The 19,975-nt window shown below is 41.5% G+C and overlaps 1 protein-coding gene across 1 annotated transcript; it reads left to right on the forward strand.

The window, feature by feature from the left end:
• The first annotated feature begins 552 nt into the window (after window positions 1-552).
• Window positions 553-19,871, forward strand: LOC121726689 (DNA-directed RNA polymerase III subunit RPC1). Its single transcript, XM_042114168.1, has 28 exons — window positions 553-691; window positions 899-1,034; window positions 1,263-1,412; window positions 1,514-1,855; window positions 1,934-2,088; window positions 2,313-2,490; window positions 2,853-3,017; window positions 3,538-3,708; window positions 4,647-4,771; window positions 4,995-5,106; window positions 10,772-11,004; window positions 11,384-11,484; window positions 11,702-11,837; window positions 12,204-12,317; window positions 12,715-12,834; window positions 13,045-13,124; window positions 13,327-13,440; window positions 13,684-13,841; window positions 14,927-15,099; window positions 15,193-15,297; window positions 15,539-15,728; window positions 16,691-16,909; window positions 17,246-17,364; window positions 17,516-17,740; window positions 17,897-17,990; window positions 18,308-18,508; window positions 19,161-19,377; window positions 19,671-19,871. Exons 1-27 carry the CDS (start codon window positions 648-650, stop codon window positions 19,374-19,376), a joined length of 4,176 nt encoding a protein of 1,391 aa, XP_041970102.1. The 5' UTR covers window positions 553-647; the 3' UTR covers window position 19,377; window positions 19,671-19,871.
• Window positions 19,872-19,975: the final 104 nt, after the last annotated feature.

The raw sequence follows: 19,975 nt of genomic DNA on the forward strand, positions 1-19,975 counted from the left end.
TAAATAAGAAAATTTTATAATATTCAATTATTCATATTTCATAACAATAAATATCATGCGTGATGCGATTCATTATTGATATTTCTACAAACTTGAAAGATGAATAGTATTAAAATGATCGTACTTGTGAATAAAATGTGCTTGACGTTGGTATAATGGCTAGTGATTGGACAGCTCATTGGACAAAGCACAAAAACATTATATTTATTGAGGTTGCTTTAAAAACTGCCTGTTTTTAAAGTAATAGAATGTCTAATTTGAAAGAAAAACAGGTAGTTTTTAAAAGAACCTTAATAATATATAGGTATATTATATATTTAATTTGAATATTATATATTTTATTAAATAATTTATTTAATAGTGTTTTTGTGCTCTGTCCAATGACTAGTGTAACTGTCCAATCACTTGTCATGTTCACCCTAGGCTTTCGGGTCACCAATCTTGAGTATAAAACCGATGAAAGAAAAAAAAAACGTCAAAACTACGTCAAAATGACATCTCAATCATCAACTCATAAACTAAAGTAAAAAAATATTATAAACGTCGTTTTTCCTTCATGTTTTTAAGTAAGTTTTTGAGTAAATGATTGCTGCGGAAACAAGGAGACAAGTTAATTAATTAAAAGAGGTAGCCAAGTAAGCGGCAGGATGCCTAAAGAACAATACCGTGAATCTTATGTTGGAAGAAGAATGTAAGTGGGGTTATGTTTACATGTTTCTGGATTATTATTTTTGAAATTGTTAAGAAAACCTTATTTTATATCATTAGTAAATGTATATATAAATATTTTTTTCTTATATCTAACCATTTTATTTCAGAAGAACAATTACTTATTAGAAAATAGCACACCACAATTATGTGCTTATATAAATACAACAATATGTTTTGTATGTTTCAGTTCCCATGTGACGTTTAACGTAGACAGCCCGGCGGAGATCCAGCAGGCGGCACACATCCAGGTCATCACCAAGAACCTCTATGCACAGGATGGGCAGCGAGTGCCAGCCAGCTATGGTGTTTTGGATAGGAGAATGGTAATTAACATTTACTATTTAAATATGATGTTATTAAGTTACTTAATGGTTACTAAAAGAATATTACATGCATATTTTGGTTCATTATAATACAGCACATTTGTATAGTCTAGACACTGATTGTAAATTATATCAGATACTTGACTCTGCCTAAACAAAACTTTATTCATAATATATTATTAAACCTAATAAGACTTATAGTGATAGTTATATTTAATTTAATTTCAGGGTACAAATCAAAAAGATGCAAACTGTGAGACTTGTGGTCTGGGCCTGTCGGACTGTGTGGGTCACTATGGTTACATAGAGCTGGCCTTGCCTGTCTTCCATGTAGGCTACTTCCGCTCCATCATTACAATACTACAGACTATTTGCAAGGTAACGTATTGTAACTGTTAGGCTCCTTTATATTTATTAAAAGATTTAGTTTCACTTAGCATAAGTGTGGAAATATTTAAGATAATGTTTTGAAATTTCAGACCTGTGCAAAAGTAATGCTGCCAGATGTTATAAAAAGGTCATTTCGTCGTAGATTTTTGAACCCTGAATTAACATATTTACACAAAAAGAACCTCCGGGCTGCTGTGCTGAAAAAAGCCAAAACTTGCACCAAGTGTCCATCATGCGATGCCCTGAATGGTATTGTTAAGAAGAGTGCTGGAGGAATACTTAAAATAATTCATGACAAATACCGAGCAAAGAAACCAACTGACCCCATGGTGCAGAGGGTTCTGAGGGATTTCCACGAGGCCAAGGAGTCCAACAAGGAAATAGCCTCTATGATCAACAGTGGACTCATCATAGATTTAAATCCTCTTGAGGTATGTCTAGAGTCTAGATAATTGTTTCATCTCTGTTCTTGTGTAAATTACATAGTCTGTAATGTGTATTATGCCCAGGTACTCAACTTGTTCAGACGTATACCTGACGAGGATGTGCCACTGTTGGGCATGAATGTGGAACAGTCTAGACCTGAGGATCTGATACTGACGCGCCTGCCCGTGCCGCCGCTGTGTATCCGACCGAGTGTCGCGTCGGACATCAAAGCTGGAACGTAAGAAGCACATGAAATCAATTTTTTTTAAACTGGTCTGGTCTTTATGTAACTAACATCAAACAACACTTGAATTGTGTTTTCATTGGTGTACTACTAAATACCACTGAGCTACTTTATACAAGCAAAATTTTTATATGTTAATATTATAATTGACTGCCGATTATGTTGATAGTAATTAACCTTTAAACCTAAACTTTTCAATTTCAATTGCTTTTTATTAGTAACGAAGACGACCTGACAATGAAGCAGTCAGAGATCCTGCTGATCAATGATGTGATCGCACGGCACGCGGGCAGCGGCGGCAAGTGCGAGCTGGTGCAGGAGGACTGGGACTACCTGCAGCTGCACGCTGCGCTGTACATCAACTCCGAACTGTCTGGCATACCGCTGTCCATGCAGGTACACCACTATCACTTGTGCGCTTGAAATAACAATAATGTGAATTTATGCCGACTTCTCATGCCGCCGCAGGACAGGAATTTATCTAGTCAGTAGTGTCAGAGACCAGACATACATTACTCTGTGGTAGTGTCAATGAGTGGTTAAACTGTTTGATGAGAAAAGCATTTTTAAATACATTTTAAAACTCATTGGATATGACATACACACATACAACATCAACATAAGAATCTTCATCAACAAAATGTCACATATATGTGTATATGCTAATTTCAAATTAATAGTTTGGCGATCTTAGCTCTGGCTCACTAGTATACTTGTAACAGTGTGGACACTTACATACACTTTAACATCTTTTGCAGCCCAAGAAGCCCGGTCGCGGTCTCGTGCAGCGTCTGAAGGGCAAGCAGGGTCGGTTCCGCGGCAACCTGTCTGGCAAGCGCGTGGACTTCTCCAGCCGCACCGTCATCTCCCCGGACCCCAACCTCCAGATACAGGAGGTGGGCGTGCCCGTGCACGTCGCCAAGGTAAAGAATGACTATAATTGATTACGTTAATAAAATACAATGTTATATTGTTAATAAAATAATTTAAGCGTGCACACTAATTTTTGCATATTATATTTTTACAATCACACATTCCTATTTTCAGTCAGGTCTTCTGGAAGACATTCCATTTTGGAATAAGATGTACCTTTGTACAAACATATTTTTAGTTCTAAGCTGGTTTGTTAACTTCTATTTGTGTGTACATAAATTGTAAAATAAATAAAATAAAAATAAAATATATAATAAAATATAATATTAAAATTACACAGCTTTTAAAATCTAATACTGCTTCACGTTTATGTTATTAGATGGTATGCAGACGTACACGCAAAATACTTACTACACTCACAAATACACGAGCATACGATTTTTTACGCATACAAGATTAATTAATATAATTTGTATTACCATTACTGCAGGGAGATTGACTATAGACTCTGTGCAAAAATTATGTTTACTTTACCTGCAACTTCAAAGACTAATTTTTTTTATATCGTAGGTTCTAACATACCCCGAGCGCGCATTCCCCGCGAACCTGGCGTGGCTGCGCACGCTGGTGGTGAACGGGCCGGACGTGCACCCCGGCGCCAACTACGTGCAGCAGCGCGGCGCCGCCCACAAGCGTTACCTCAAGTACGGCAACCGGGAGAAAATCGCGCAGGAGCTCAAGGTATGTGCTAGCTCTTTTCTTTTGAATTAATGTTTATTTATCATCCATTTTCAATACAGTATCTTACTGTATAGAAAATGGAAAATTTAAAATCATCACAAAGTTACAGGCTATTTAATTATGTTTTGAAAGTAAAGTTATACGGGTGTATTTCTTAACAGTTTCGAATCTTGAATAGATGAAGAATATTCAGAGAAATGAGAATTGTATTGTGTGTATTTAAGGGCCATATTATTTAATCGGCGATCCCTAAGGGTCATACCACACATATCTACTCGGAAAGATATCGTCACCGTATCGCCTTTCGCCTCGCCGTCAACCGGCGTCAACCTAACGTATGCACGTAACCGAAGCGTATCAGTAGCGCCTGTACGTCAACTCGGCTACGGCTAGGCGACGCCTCGCTTACGGCTCGCCGACCGCTCGCCCCAGGTCAGTTTGAATCCAATCGTTAAGTGTAGCGCACGGTTATGTCACTGTTTACAATACGCGAGATGGCTATCATAGCCATAACACTTGATCAAGAGGAATAGGGGAAAGGGGCAAGGGTGGATGAAGGACGAAGGAACGTAAGCTTGAGTACGGACAGACGTAAGCATGGGGACGACGTGCCGTAAGCGCGGGGACGACGAGCCGTAAGCGGGGGGACGACGAGCCGTAAGCGCGGGGACTGCTAGTTGACCACGCGTCGCATCCCGGTTCGGAGCCTGTTCCGAAGCGAGGTGATTACGTTACGGTTCCGCTTAGTGTATGTTGCAGTAGGGAGTTTCCTACAAACAATAATTTTGAACAGCTCGAGGCGATACGGTGCCGATCCCTTTCCGAATTGATATATTGTGTGCTGTAACCTTAAGTCTACTTCGCCTTTTCATAGCCCTCCGGCTCCTATATCTCCTTAGAAAATAGACAAGATCGCCATACTTAGTGTTCCATTGCAGTGCGGCGACATAGTGGAGCGCCACCTGGTGGACGGCGACGTGGTGCTGTTCAACCGCCAGCCCTCCCTGCACAAGCTGTCCATCATGTGTCACCGCGCGCGAGTACAGCCGCAGCGCACATTCCGGTAACTAATCACGCACTCAACTTACTTGAACGCAAAGGTGTACGCATCTATGCGTGTACGTGAACGCCAAAGCGCGTATACATACACGGACACGTTATGTACATGTTATACTCGGTTTTATCAGCCTTATGTTCCCTCTTTGTCTTATTTTTAAATGTGTTTAGTGTTGATATAAATTTATATATATAGTGATAAATTGAAATTTCTGTAAAATATTGCGCAGTTTTAACGAGTGCGTGTGCACACCGTACAACGCGGACTTCGACGGCGACGAGATGAACATGCACCTGCCGCAGACCGAAGAGGCGCGTGCCGAGGCGCTCATACTTATGGGGGTATGGATTATAATAATAATTATTGATAGAATACAAGTTTTCACTAGCTAACGGCTACAGGCTACTTGACCTACTTTTTTTCTTCATGCTAATCGCTTCTTAATCATTCATTTTCACAAAAAAAAACTAATATTTTATTATTTTACACAGTAGAAACCCATAAAAATGTTGATTGAAAAATATGCCTTATAAATGGCACCGAAAACACTGTCCGCCATAGTGTGACGTCATACATTTTGTATTTTAAACTCTCTTTATTGAACATTTTTTATGCTAAATGTACGAGTCTAAAACTGCCCAAAAATTATAAAAGAATTAAATAAGAAATTAGAAATTATTTAAAATGTTGAAACTTTTGGAGAAAATTTTTGGCCATTTCATTTCCCGTCTATAATAAATGGAGATGATATATATATATATATATATATTTTACAAACCTTTCTAGGCTTATTCTTATTATTTATGTACAAATAAACTTACATATAACGAGCGCGATAAATAAAGGAATTACGAGTCTGATGACGTCACATCCAAATCGGAAGTATCGCAAAAGCGTTTTCGTCAGTACAAATTCTATTTTCATAAAATCCTATTTTTCGACTTTATTTATCAATCATAAGCTTTTTGCCCGTTGCAGACGATGCACAGTAGCTTGCGCGAGTACTTGCGCAGGTACTTGCGCCAGCGTTCAAACGTAAAAAGATCACGCGAAGTAGCTTTGTATAGTGCCAGTGCATAGTAGGCAACCATGGACAAGCGTATGGTTTTGAATAAACTTTTTAAGTGCCTAATTCAAGACCTAAATGGAGTGATAGCAGAGGAACTGATGCAGGAAATACAGAATTTAGAAAAAGGAAAACTGTATAGTTTTGTCTGAATTCCATTTATTCATTTTTAATTCTCAAACTTAAAACATTAAGACTCAATAAAACAAACAACTCCCCAACAATCTAGTGGTAGGTTTCTACATCTTTACCAAAACAACAAACAGACTGAACTGGCGCTAGTACTGGCGCTAGTACTGGTCAACGCATGTTCAAACGATGACCAGTGAAGTAGCGCGGGGGTGAAGTAGACGGAGCGGGGGCAAATGAGTCGCACTTGCGCGAGGACCAAAGCGAGTGCTACTAAGCAACTTGCACTTGCACTTTCACTAAGCAAAATGCGTTCACACGATGAAAGTATATGCTTAGTATTAGTACTTGCGCAAGCTACTGCGCATCGTCTGCAACGGGCATTTATTTGATGATAAGGATGAAATAAGGTTTCCTAGGCCAAGTTCTACTAGAAATATGCATTTGTTGAATTGAAATGAAATTGAATATATGTCAAGTAGCCTATTATTAACGATCAAACGAACTTACCTGTACGTGAAGTTGAAGAAGAAGTCGTAAGTTGGAAAAACAATATAAAGCGGGATCGCCATTATGGGCAACAAGATTCTTCTAGCTTCATTTACAGCTCTTCGCCTAGTTTTTCTGAGTCTACGATGGATGAATCACCAGTAGCATCGGATGGTATGCATTTATACGTAATAGCTAAGCATAACGTCCTTCGGGACATAAGTACATAATTTGGATATATTTTTACGAAACAACAGTTTTCTCGCGTCACAACAGTCGCTTGGCCTGTATAGACGTGGTGATTTATAACGGATTCTTGCAATGCAGCGCTTTTCAATCGCATGAAATTTAATGGAGCACGTAGTCGGTCTTCCCGACAGCAACAGCATGCAATAGCTTATACCTATAACCGGTTTCTCGCGTCAGAACAGTGGTTTTTCGCTGTATAGACGTGGTGTGTCCGTTTACGACGGTTTTCAGGTAATATTATGGCTATAACCGGTTGTCACGTCACAACAGTCGCTTGGACTAGTAAAGACGTGGTGTTTTTACCGTTTACGACGGTTTTAACTTATTTCAGATAATATGGCTTATGATCTTATCCAAAATGTGCTTCCTCAGACGTCTTACGCCTGCTTTAGCGCCTCAGTTAGAGGTGTAAATAAATGTCGATGCAAATTTGCTTCAGAGTAAAAAATTTACCTATACAGCCACGAAAGGGCTAGATATACGTGGGAGAGGCATGCTTCGGCACGAATGGGCCGGCTCGACCGGAGAAATACCACGTTCTCACAGAAAACCGGCGTGAGACAGTGTGCTGTGTTTCGCCGAGTGAGTGAGTTTACCGGAGGCCCAATTCCCTACCCTATTCCCTTTCCTACCCTCCCCATATTCCCTTCCCTTCCCATCCCTACCCTCCCCTATTACCCTATTCCCTCTTCAAAGGCCGGCAACGCACCTGCAGCTCTTCTGATGCTGCGAGTGTCCATGGGCGACGGAAGTTGCTTTCCATCAGGTGACCCGTTTGCTCGTTTGCCCCCTTATTTTATAAAAAAAAATAATAAATAAATATAAAAGCTCAAAAATGTAGTAGAAAAATTGCAAATCTATACTAATATTATAAATGCGAAAGTATCTCTGTCTGTCTGTCTGTCTGTCTGTCTGTCTGTCTGTCTGTCTCGCTTTCACGCCAAAACTACTGAACCGATTGCAATGAAATTTTGTACACAGTTATTCTAGAGTCTGAGAAAGGACATAGGCTACATTTTGATGTGGGAAAATATCTTATTTCCATGAAAATATCGATGAAAATTTATTCGCATTGCGCAGGCCAGCGCTCATCCCGGGGGTCCTGGGTTCGAGTCCCGCAGGCGGAACAAGTTTTCAATGTTCCTGGGTCTTGGATGTGTATTAAAATAATATTTCAAAAATCTTAAATATATTTTATGTATAATATTATAAAAAATCCAGAAATATATCGATGCAATTTAGTTCTAATACGATTCAACAGATGGCGTTTTATTTTTTACTTAAATATATTTTATGTATCTATACTTCTATACTAATCCATACTAATATTATAAATGCGAAAGTATCTCTGTCTGTCTGTCTGTCTCACTTTCACGCCAAAAACTAATATTATAAATGCGAAAGTATCTCTGTCTGTCTGTCTGTCTGTCTGTCTCGCTTTCACGCCAAAACTACTGAACCGATTGCAATGAAATTTTGTACACAGTTATTCTAGAGTCTGAGAAAGGACATAGGCTACATTTTGATGTGGGAAAATATCTTATTTCCATGAAAATATCGATGAAAATTACTTCGCATTGCGCGTGGCCAGCGCTCATCCCGGCGGTCCTGGGTTCGAGTCCCGCAGGCGGAACAAAAAGTTTTCAATGTTCCTGGGTCTTGGATGTGTATTAAAATAATATTTCAAAAATCTTAAATATATTTTATGTATAATATTATAAAAAATCCAGAAATATATCGACGCGATGCAATGAACATTTTAGTTCTAATACGATTCAACAGATGGCGCTTTTTTTTACTTCGTTGGAACATAGAACTAATCATACTTATTAGTTTTTGTTTATAGTTTTTAATACGTTAGAATATTATGTTTAATAATATTATCACTTGCTATAATAATAATCAATCTATCTTATCTTATAGAACTCCTACTGCATTTCTAAGGAGTTCGAGTGTGTTGTGTTGGCCTATATTCCATCCAGAAAATATATCAATGCAATCAACATTTTAATTCTAATATATGAAAACAGATGGCGCTTTATTTTTTACTTCATTATTATAACAGAACTAATCATACCTACTTTATTATATATTATTGTTTTTATTCATAACTAGCTGTTGCCCGCGACTTCGTCCGCGTGGACTTTAGTTTATAGCGCGCGGTGTCAACAAAATGTGTGTCAAATTTAAAAACTTTTTAAAACCCTGGTAAGTGGTACCCCTCTTACGTAGCGCGGCCCTTAATTAATCAAAATACCCAAAAACAGCTGTGCAGTGTGCACATAATCTGTACTAATATTATGAATGCGAAAGTATCTCTGTCTGTCTGTCTGTCTGTCAGTCTCGCTTTCACGCCAAACGCCAAAACTACCGAACCGATTGTAATGAAATTTTGTATACTGATAGTCTAAAGCCTGAGAAAGGACATAGGCTACTTTTTTACTGGAAAAAAGGGTTGTAAGGGTCGTAAATTTGTTCAAAAAATTCATAATAGATGGCGCCGTGCGTCTTCTACATCGCGCTGACGCTCGCTCAAAAGTCTTTCTATAAGAGGTGGTATCATCTTACATTTCAGTCTCGATTTTTTTCGATTGTTATATCTATTCTACGGTATTAAATAACTCAGTACTTTATCTGTGCAGGCAGTGACGTAACCTTAAGACCAAATTTCACCAACGACTGTTAAAGTTAATGCTCGAATTAGTATCACGTTAGCTGTTTTGTTTTTCATATGAATGAAAGAGAAGACAGGATATTTTAACAAGCTGTTAACACTAACAGACGTTGGTGAAATTGGGGCTAAACCTATCAATGATAAATAGTTTATGGGTAAAGTTGTGTAATTGGGGGGCTAAATAAGCTTTAAAATTTGGCATAATATATAAAGTTTAACATACAAAAATGAAGTACTTATTGTTTGCACACTGCACAGCTGTATTGATTTAAGGGGTACCAGGGTTTTTTTATAAAAGCTTTTGACACCAATTTTGTTGACATCGCGCGCTATAAACTGAAGTCCACGCGGACGAAGTCGCGGGCAACAGCTAGTGCCCAATAATAGCAAAATCATAGCCGCACAAAGCTCAAAGCTGAAGGTCATAATCGAAAGGGCAGTAAAATGTGACATGTCAATTAAATTTAGACAATGTGAAATAGCAACAGATATCTCATTGCTGGGGGCTATTATTTCAATTTTTTTTTTAAGAAATAAGGGGGCAACCGAGCAAACGGGTCACCTGATGGAAAGCAACTTCCATCGCCCATGGACACTCGCAGCATCAGAAGAGCTGCAAGTGCGTTGCCGACCTTTTAAGAGGGAATAGGGTAATACGGGAGGGTAGGGAAGGGAAGGGAATAGTTGAGGGTAGGGAAGGGAATAGGGTAGGGGTTAGGGGATTGGGCCTCCGGTAAACTCACTCACTCGGCGAAACACAGCACAAGCGCTGTTTCACGCCGGTTTTCTGTGAGAACGTGGTATTTCTCCGGTCGAGCCGGCCCATTCGTGCCGAAGCATGGCTCTCCCACGTATAAAATTCTAACAATAATGATAGCCTATACAAAGTTTATGATGGACCTGGGTCGGCTATTGTGTGATAATCAACCCAGCAGTTTATAATATTATGTAGAAGAAACCATAAAAACTGCAAACGCAGTGCCTTATTCAAGCTCCGATTTGAAACCAGAAGCATGGAGAGTTCCTTAAATTTGTTACAGCAAGTTTCTTATGAGGTAATTTTAAACTTCAAGGTGAGGCCCATTGCTCGTAAGCAGCATATTAGCAAAAAATGCCACGCCAACAACAGCCTGCTGAGGCCAGGCCAGACCCGTGCCAAAGGACTGGTCAACTATACTCGGGGACATCCAATCAGAACTGCATCCAACATTTAACATCTTAAACACTATTTGATTTGGCTTATTCATAAGTACACTCTACAAAATATAGCCACGTCACTCAATACTTTTTCCCAAACTGAGTTGTGTTAATAGAAAACATAAAATAAATTGTAATAATGTTATAAATAACACACATTGTCAAATGGTCGTCATTTCGCCGCAACGTATCCGTGTTGTAGAACAAATCGAACCTGGTAACGCCGCGCAATGGCGAGCTGCTGATCGCGGCGACGCAGGACTTCATCACGGGCGGCTACCTGCTGACTCAGCGCGACACGTTCCTCACGTGTGGCGAGGCGCAGCAGCTGGCCGCGTGCCTGCTCGCCGGACCCGACGCCGCCATGCGCGTCGACATGCCTCCGCCCGCTATACTCAAGCCGCGCATGTTGTGGACCGGCAAGCAGATATTCAGGTAAAATACTTGAATATCTTTTAGCGTTGCGGTTGTATACGCACACACGCATGTACGTAAATGCGACTGCGCACGCAGAGATCCTTAGGAGGGGCGTTGTATTGAAAATTTAACTAAAGCTTATTTGCGTGAATAGTGTGGTGGTACCCACAATTCGCCTAACATTACTGCATCGCGCTATCGAAGTTTTCTGAGCGCGTCAGTATATATACGACAGCTGAAATGTATCACGTGGGCTTCGGCCCGACCGAGCATAACACCTCGCTCGGTCGGTCTTCCTTTGTGGCCACCACGCAAATATCCCACAATAGTATAGTATGAACAAGTACGGATATTTCAATCTTCATACATTGTGAAAATAAATGCTATATTTTTGCAGTCTAATCATGAAGCCGAACAGCCGGTGTGAGGTGAAGGCGAATCTGGAGACCAAGGGCAAGAACTACACCGGCAACAAGGACATGTGCGTGCAGGACTCCTGTGAGTAACCCATTCACTTAATAAGGCAATAAAATATGTAGGTATGTTACTTAGCTATTTTTTAACAAAAAATGTGAAACAACTATTTAACTTAAAAGTACCGAAGGTAAGTTCACAATAAGAAAGTGAGCGATATTATATTATATCTGCTTGTGTCGTAACTACATAGTTGCAACCGGCATCCGGCATTATATTTGTCATTGTAATTTGTTCGCAGACGTAATAATCCGCAACTCGGAGCTGGTGTGCGGGTCGATGGACAAGAGCACGCTGGGCTCGGGCACCAAGACCAGCATCTTCTACATCCTGCTGCGGGACTGGAGCGAGGAGTACGCCGTGCGAGCTATGTGGAGGTATACTGTCTTGCCAATAAAAGTTGTGTTTATACTTCGAGTAAGTGACAAAACATGGCAATGTTGCTTGACCTCTCCTTTGCCATTGGTGCTTGACCAGGACGAAAAAAAGAGGGCGTAAAATTTTGGTTCCTTTAATAGTTTACATAATAGTATGTATTCATATTGTTCCAACATAGCACCTAAATTTCTGATACGAATTAACGTGTTGACCTGGCAATAGACTCGTAATGTGATTTGCGTAGTCGAGTTAGTAGTAGAAGTTTAGTAGTAAGTACGTTTCTTAATTAAAAGGGAGAGTGTTTAGTTAACAACTACTTACAGCACGAATGAGGATATAGAATGTGTGATTGTGCATAACGCCAGGTTGGCGCGCATGGCGTCGTACTACATGATGAACCGCGGGTTCAGCTTCGGCATCAGTGACGTCACGCCCGGCCGACGACTCATCGACGCCAAGAACAAGCTGCTCGACGCCGGGTAATCCTCACATCACATAAAATACTGCACAACAGGCCCGGATTTATATTTTTTTATGAGTATAGGCCAATTTAATTTTGCCGCCCCTATGTACGAACGTGACCATAGACCATGGCCTATACTGCCTATACAGATATCCAGAGCAGCAAAGCAGCTCACATATTATATCCCCGTGCAAATACGTACTCACATCAACCACGTCTGTAGTCGTGGTCTTTTTCTGTTGCGAAACGTCCTAGTGCAAATGAAAACTTGTATGAACTTTAGTCGAGTTAATTTTTCCAATATTGCACTATATAACACTTTTTATGTTTTCTATCCCGCTATTCCTTTTATAATAATTATCTTATTACCTATGGGTTTTTAAAGATCATGACATTTTAATGACAATACTCAGGTACTCGAAATGCGACGGCTACATCCTGGAGATGGAGAAGGGCACGCTGCAGTGCCAGCCCGGCTGCACCGTCGAGGAGACGCTCGAGGCCGTCATGCTCAGCGAGCTCAGCAGCATCAGGTAAAATGGCATGTGTCGACGGCACGCGCCGACAGCAGTCGACGGCTGCCGACTGCCGTTGACAAGTGCCGTTCATCTGTAAGAAGCTTTAGTTCACTGTTAACAACTGGGTGCTTTATTTTACTCAACTGTTACACGAATTTTAATGAATGCTTAATCTGTTTATGTGCGTAATCTAAAGACTGTGGTCTAAAGCGATATTTCTTACAGAGAGTTGGCGGCCAAGGCGTGCTTTAGGGAGCTACATCCTACCAACGCGCCGCTTATCATGGCGCAAAGCGGATCTAAAGGTAAAACCTCATGTCTATTTTAAATTTTCTAATAAGGGAGAGACTTTTTGTGCGATCGAGTCTGCGGCGTCCATACAATCGGCATGCCGATTGTATGGGCGCCGCAGACTCGATCGCACAAAAAGACTGTCGTCTGCGATCTTCCAATTTCATACGGTTTTAAAATTTAATCAATTTAAGTCTATAAAACATATTTTGGCAGGGTCGAACATCAATATATCTCAGATGATCGCGTGCGTGGGACAACAGGCGCTCAACGGCAAGCGCGTGCCCAACGGCTTCGAGGACCGCTCGCTGCCGCACTTCGAGCGCCACTGTGCGTATACGTACCTGTTACTTAAGTATATTCGCACGCCAGTGTTCGTAAACGTAAGCGTACTTATTTCTAGCGTACATCAATATGCGTATACTAGTAATAACGTTAACCTAAAAGTAATTATGTACAAAAATACTCTTCGTAACATAAAAAAAAAAAACTTCTGTCATGACACTATTATCGTAATGTGACATTGGAATTCCACTCTTAAGTGCTTACTAACGAAATTTTTCTTCAAAATAGCCAAAATCCCTGCTGCACGTGGTTTCGTAGAGAACAGCTTTTACACGGGTTTGACGCCCACGGAGTTCTTTTTCCACACGATGGGCGGGCGCGAGGGGCTCGTCGACACCGCCGTCAAGACTGCCGAGACCGGATACCTGCAGCGCCGACTTGTCAAGGTAAAGTTAGAGTTCGACAAGGCTGTTTATGAACGTGGCGAGAAAAGGAACTAACGCTTCTATCATACAAAAACGTCATTTTTGACAGTTCTCCTTTACCAGCAGCGCACATTCACTGACATTGACACATTCAATTAAAGCCTTGTCGAACTGTATATGCCTGCCTGTTTGTTTATACGTGTTCCATCAGAATATTTATTTATATAGCTAAATAGTTTCACAGACATATTTATTTAGCGCTGTAACAAGAAACACTAAACAGGGGTAAAGATATATCTATACTAATATTATAAAGCGGAAGAGTTTGTTAGGTTGTGTTAAGTACGGAAGCGGGCAATTAGGGGCACGTCTAATCAAACAAGTGGTCAATTTCGCACTGTCGTTTATTGCATTCCAAAACATAGACGCGCTGCAACGCGGAGGTGCGCGGGGGAGTGCACGCTTCCGGCGTATTAATACAGATTATAAGTACAATTATTAATCTGTGATCACATTAAAAATTTAACATACATAACAGGTTGTTTGTTTGTTTGTTTGTTTGTTTGAACGCGCTAATCTCAGGAACTACTGGTCCGATTTGAAAAATTCTTTCAATGTTAGAAAGCCCATTTATGGAGGAAAACTCTAAGCTATATTTTATCATCTTAAGACTAATAGGAGCGGATAAATAGAGGAAAATGTGCAAAAAAACGGGGCAAAATTATTTGAAAGGGCTTAATATCTCACGAATTACTGGAGCAATTTTTCTGTTATTTGGCACAGATAAGGAATAGACCACGTGAAGGATCATAGGCTATTTTTTGTTGACTTATTTGTCTGTGAAATATCGAATTTACGCGGGCAAAGCCGCGCGGAACGTCTTGTTTAGGGATAATACTCAAAACCCTCTAAGATGAAGGCGCGGACTTAACTCGCACTTAGCTGGTTTTATCTTACTTGGATTATTTGAATACATGTAGACCCTATCTTTTGCACCGACCGCCAGAAGAGTTTGTTTAATTCGAAGCCTTGAACCAAACAAACTCTTTTGGCAGACGACCAAAAACTAATTAAAGTAAATGTATGTACTTTTGTAAATCTCGCAGTCTCTGGAGGATCTGGTGCTCCACTACGACATGACGGTCCGCAACGCGACGGGCGACGTGGTGCAGTTCCGGTACGGCAGCGACGGGCTGGACCCCAGCTACATGGAGGGCCGCGACCGCCCCGTCGACCACGCCCGCGTGCTAGACGACGTGCGCGCCCGCTGCCCCGCCCGGTACGTATGCCCGTAACGTATAAGTTATATACAAGCATACTTTGGGGCGTTGCCCAAATAGCATTTTGTTAAATTTTGATATTGTTATTGCAGAGACGAGGAACCGCTAGATGGAGACGGAATCATAGTGGCCGCCGAGGAAACTCTGGCCCTGGATGACTTTAAGACCTGCACCGAAGAATTTAAAGCCGAGTTACTGTAAGATTATAATCTTTATGCACCTTTATATGTATAAAGTAAGTTGCATTATAACAAAATAGTTGGAGGTTGTGCGTGACCTGCGGCCTATTTTGTCGTCCAGAAGACAGATATTATTGTTACTCATCATTTGTCCCGCTTACAAATGAATGAAATACGTATCGTTTTCTTATTGTATCGTTAATATTTATTATACTGTAAACAGAACTACAGTGTTTATTTCATTACTCATCTTTTGCAGAATGTTCCTAAAGACAGTGGCGGCTCGCGTACGCACGGCGCGAGCGCGGTACGCAGGGTGCGGGCGCGTGGGGGCGGCGGTGGAGCGCGTGACGCTGTCGCAGTTGGTGCGGTTCGTCCGCGCGACGCACGACAAGTTCCAGCGCGCCGTCATCGAGCCCGGCACCGCTGTGGGCGCGCTCGCTGCACAGGTTAGCTTTTTTATTATTTTAGGTAACAAACAGTCATTAAATATGAATATGTTTATATTACAGTCCCTTACGCCTCTAGTACACCGACGCTGTGAAACTGTAATAAGCGAGATGCAATATAAGCCATTGTCGTGTGGCGGGTGAGATAGTAAATCGGTTCGCCGCTGTTTCGCGGTTCGCAGGGTCAATTTACTAGAGGCGTTAAGGCCTTATGGTGAGATCACGAGTGGCAGGTTGATATAAAGAATATTTTCTTAAAAACTCCACTAACGAAAATGTGCATTGTTGTTACAAACAGGTGATTTCCTCAGTTGTATTTTGTTTTTTTTTTCTCTAATAATTAAAACTAAGAACACTTTCATTTTACTAATAAAAGAAGTTATGCAACGTAAAAGCTATACAATATTTTGTCCTTGTCTATCAAAAGGCTTTTTCAACTTATCAAAAATATCAAATCGTGTAATAATAATAATTTATTATTAATATTTTGTTTATCGCTCTAACGACTTCTAAATAAATCCTTAAGTGCTCCTTAGACGGTAATTCAGTATGACATTGTGGCGGTTCCCACAATTCGCCTAACATTCCAGCATCGCGCTATCGAAGTTTTCTGAGCGCGTCGGTATATATACGACAGCTGAGATGTATCACGTGGGCTCCGGCCTGACCGAGCATAACACCTCGCTCGGTCGGAAGATCTTCCTTTGCGGCCTCCACGCATATTCCCAAATCCCACAACATGCATCTACGTGACAGTATTAATTGTTGCATGACATGTCGATCGCGAAACGATCATGCATGCATGTAATGCATTACCGGTTGTCTGGAAAAAACTGCTTAAAGCAGTAAGACCGCCTTTTTGCACAATTTTTTAATTTTTATATTTTTTGTTTTGTTGTTGTTATTTAGCACGTAACGCATGTAATGCTGAATTATCTTCTATTTTGTGCTTTACTCACCAGAGTATCGGCGAGCCGGGCACGCAGATGACGCTGAAGACGTTCCACTTCGCGGGCGTGGCGTCCATGAACATAACGCAGGGCGTGCCGCGAGTCAAGGAGATCATCAACGCCTCCCGACACATCTCCACGCCTATCATCACCGCCGAGCTCATGCGCCCCGACGACCAGGAGTTCGCCAGACGCGTCAAGGGCAGAATAGAGAAGACCACGCTCGGGGAGGTAATAATAGCTTGTTGATGATAAAGCGGCTGACACATCTTCCGTTTCACCTTTAAAGGGCAGTGTGTAATTTGCATCTCGTTCTATCGCTATTTTGTCACGTCGGTGTAGTAATAGCATGGATATATAATAATTAGAGGACGGAGCGCCCCGAATACTTCTAGTGACGCACCCAATTCAAACATGCGATTCCAATACACGGCGTGATGCGTGTGTGTGTGTCCTGTATTGACAGAAGCGATCAGCCATATTTGGGCTGGACTTGAATTCGCCACTATTTAATTCGGCGAGCTTCGTCCTCTAGTTTTTTGATAACATCGTGTATGTTGTGCGCAGATAACGACATACATCGAGGAGGTGTACCTGCCGCACGAGTGCTTCCTGCTGGTGCGGCTGGACGCCGAGCGCGTGCGCCTGCTCTGTCTAGAGGTCAACGTGCATACTATAGTCTACTCGTGAGTATATTAAAACTTTTTACGTCAAATCCACCCAACCAACCCAACAGACCACAACTAACATTATATTGACTTAACTCGATCAAATGACGAAGGTTCGTCAGCTGCCTATGAATCAATGGTATAATGCCAAATTACATGATTACTACAGGATTGTGACGTCGAAGCTGAAGGTGAAGGCGGGCGACGTGAGCGTGGTATCGGAGTGGGCGTTCAAGGTGCGTGCGGACGGCGGCGCGAGCACGGCGGCCGCGGGGGCGTGGCATAACGTCGCGCTGCAGCGGCTGGCGCGCGCGCTACCCTCGCTCGTAGTAAAGGGCTTACCAAAGGTTTCGCGGGCGGTTATCGCGTGTGATGACACCACTTCTAAACCCAGGTATGTATAAATTGTTCATGTTTCAGACAATATCATTTTTATTATAGAAATTCACGATCTATGAAAAATTATACATTTTCAAAATCATAAGAAACATAGTCGCAGTAGACTGAAGTTAAAGTGAAGGCTGTTGGGCTGTATAGGCATTCGTTTCAGGTATAAATTGTGCGTAGAAGGCGACGGGCTGAGAGACGTGATGGCGACGTACGGCGTTGACGGAAGGAAGTGCACGTCTAATAATATCTTGGAGGTAGGATCATTTTAACACTGTACAGTATGGTTATTGGTTGCTAAAGGCGATCGCATATGTACGCGCTGTACGTGCCGCATTTTAGAATTTGTTGCATGAAATGATGTGAAACCTCGCATTTCGTGTTCTATGTATACACACGAACACAAACGTAAAGCACGAAATGCGGCGCGTGCGGTGCTGATAAGCGTACGCCGTACAGCACCGTACGTATAAATGTTAGCTATCGCCTATCGGAAATAGTCTTATCTTCATATTGATTATTTTTATTTACTTCTCCCTAACTTCGCTACAAATTGAACGTTGTATGTTCGCAGGTATACCAGACTCTCGGCATCGAGGCGGCGCTGGGCACGATAATGTCGGAGGTGGAGGCGGTGATGGCGGGGCACGGCATGAGCGTGGACCGGCGGCACGTGGCGCTGCTCGCGGCGCAGATGTGCGCGCGCGGCGAGGTGCTCGGCATCACGCGATACGGCCTCGCACGCATGAAGGAGTCCGTGCTTAACTTGGCCAGCGTACGTGTTTATTGCTATCGAGTTTTAGTAACTTAATACAATAAAAGAGGCGTAACGTTACTCATATTTGTCCAAAACTGATAAGGGCCCTGATTCACGGTACGCAATTCGATTCCGATCCGGAAACATCACCGCGCGACATCTAATAAACGGACGCTGCGATTACCATTGACTAATGACCGCGCCGTTGTGTCCAAATAGGAGTCGAACGGGAATAGTGAATCAGGCTGCTTTTTTACTTATTTGATTCGATAAGTAACAAAACACACTTGTTCTAAACAGACAGGGGCTGTAGCCAAAGTCCCTTTCGTTAAAAACGATGACGAAATTCGTTATCAAAATGTATGGGATTTGACATTAGTCTTCGAAAGCGAAATGTCATTTAGCGATGACTTATGTCAAACCGCATACATCTTGATAACGAATTTCGTCATCGTTTTTAACGAAAGATACTTTGTCATGGGGGCCAGTAGTTGCGCAGCGAGACTTTTGCCTGACGAGCGGAAAATTTTGATAGAACCAATTACCTATTAGTTTACGCGCTTGCCGTAAGCCAAACGCACTCTTTAATAAATAAACTGTTAGCAAAAATTACTATTTAATAAAAACAAGCTCGCAAAATTCTAGTTAACACATTATCTGTTTTCCGCAGTTCGAGAAGACGGCGGACCACCTGTTCGACGCGGCGTACTACGGCCAGCGGGACCGCATAGAGGGCGTGTCGGAGTGCATCATCTTGGGCGTGCCCGCCAGCGTGGGCACGGGCGTGCTGCGGCTGCTGCAGCGCCCGCCCCCCGACACCGCGCCCCCACCGCCCCGCCCCCTGCTCTTCGATCGCCCACATTTACACCCGTCTGTTTGGGATTGAGGTAGGCCCGGCTCAGCTAACGTTAAATTATTTTATTACTCAGCTAACGTTAATTGACGATATAATATGAAACCAGTTGTCAATACCTATAGAAAATATACAACTATCAAATAAGCAAATTAGTTTTACTGTAGCCTTAACAGGATGTCGGCATGATAGCGTCAGTCAATTGTGGTCAATTGCCGACAATGTTAAAATTATTGTAAAATTGTTTGAAGCGTTGTATTTTTCATTTTTATTCATACATATATAAATAATATGGTGCAGCCGCTATAACGCTACTTATTGTTCCAGAAGCCGATATAAATGGGAATGGCAAATTTGGATTGTGGAGATAGGGACGTCATAGATAGATTATAGACAAACAGTTCCCAAAAACAGTTACAACTGTAAGATTAACTGTTGCTAACACTTGTATATACGACTGATTCGTTATTTACTTCTTGTTTACTTTAAATAATTGTAAGTGCTTTATTAAATATTTTTGTTAAATAATTATTAACTTTTATTTCGATTAGATAATTTAAATTTTGTGTACTTACATACATAATATTATACAAATTCTGAGTCCGCGTCATAACATAATCAGTAGCTGGAAA

This window comes from Aricia agestis, chromosome 4 (assembly GCF_905147365.1).
Source record: "Aricia agestis chromosome 4, ilAriAges1.1, whole genome shotgun sequence".
Classification (NCBI taxonomy): Eukaryota; Metazoa; Arthropoda; class Insecta; order Lepidoptera; family Lycaenidae; genus Aricia; species Aricia agestis.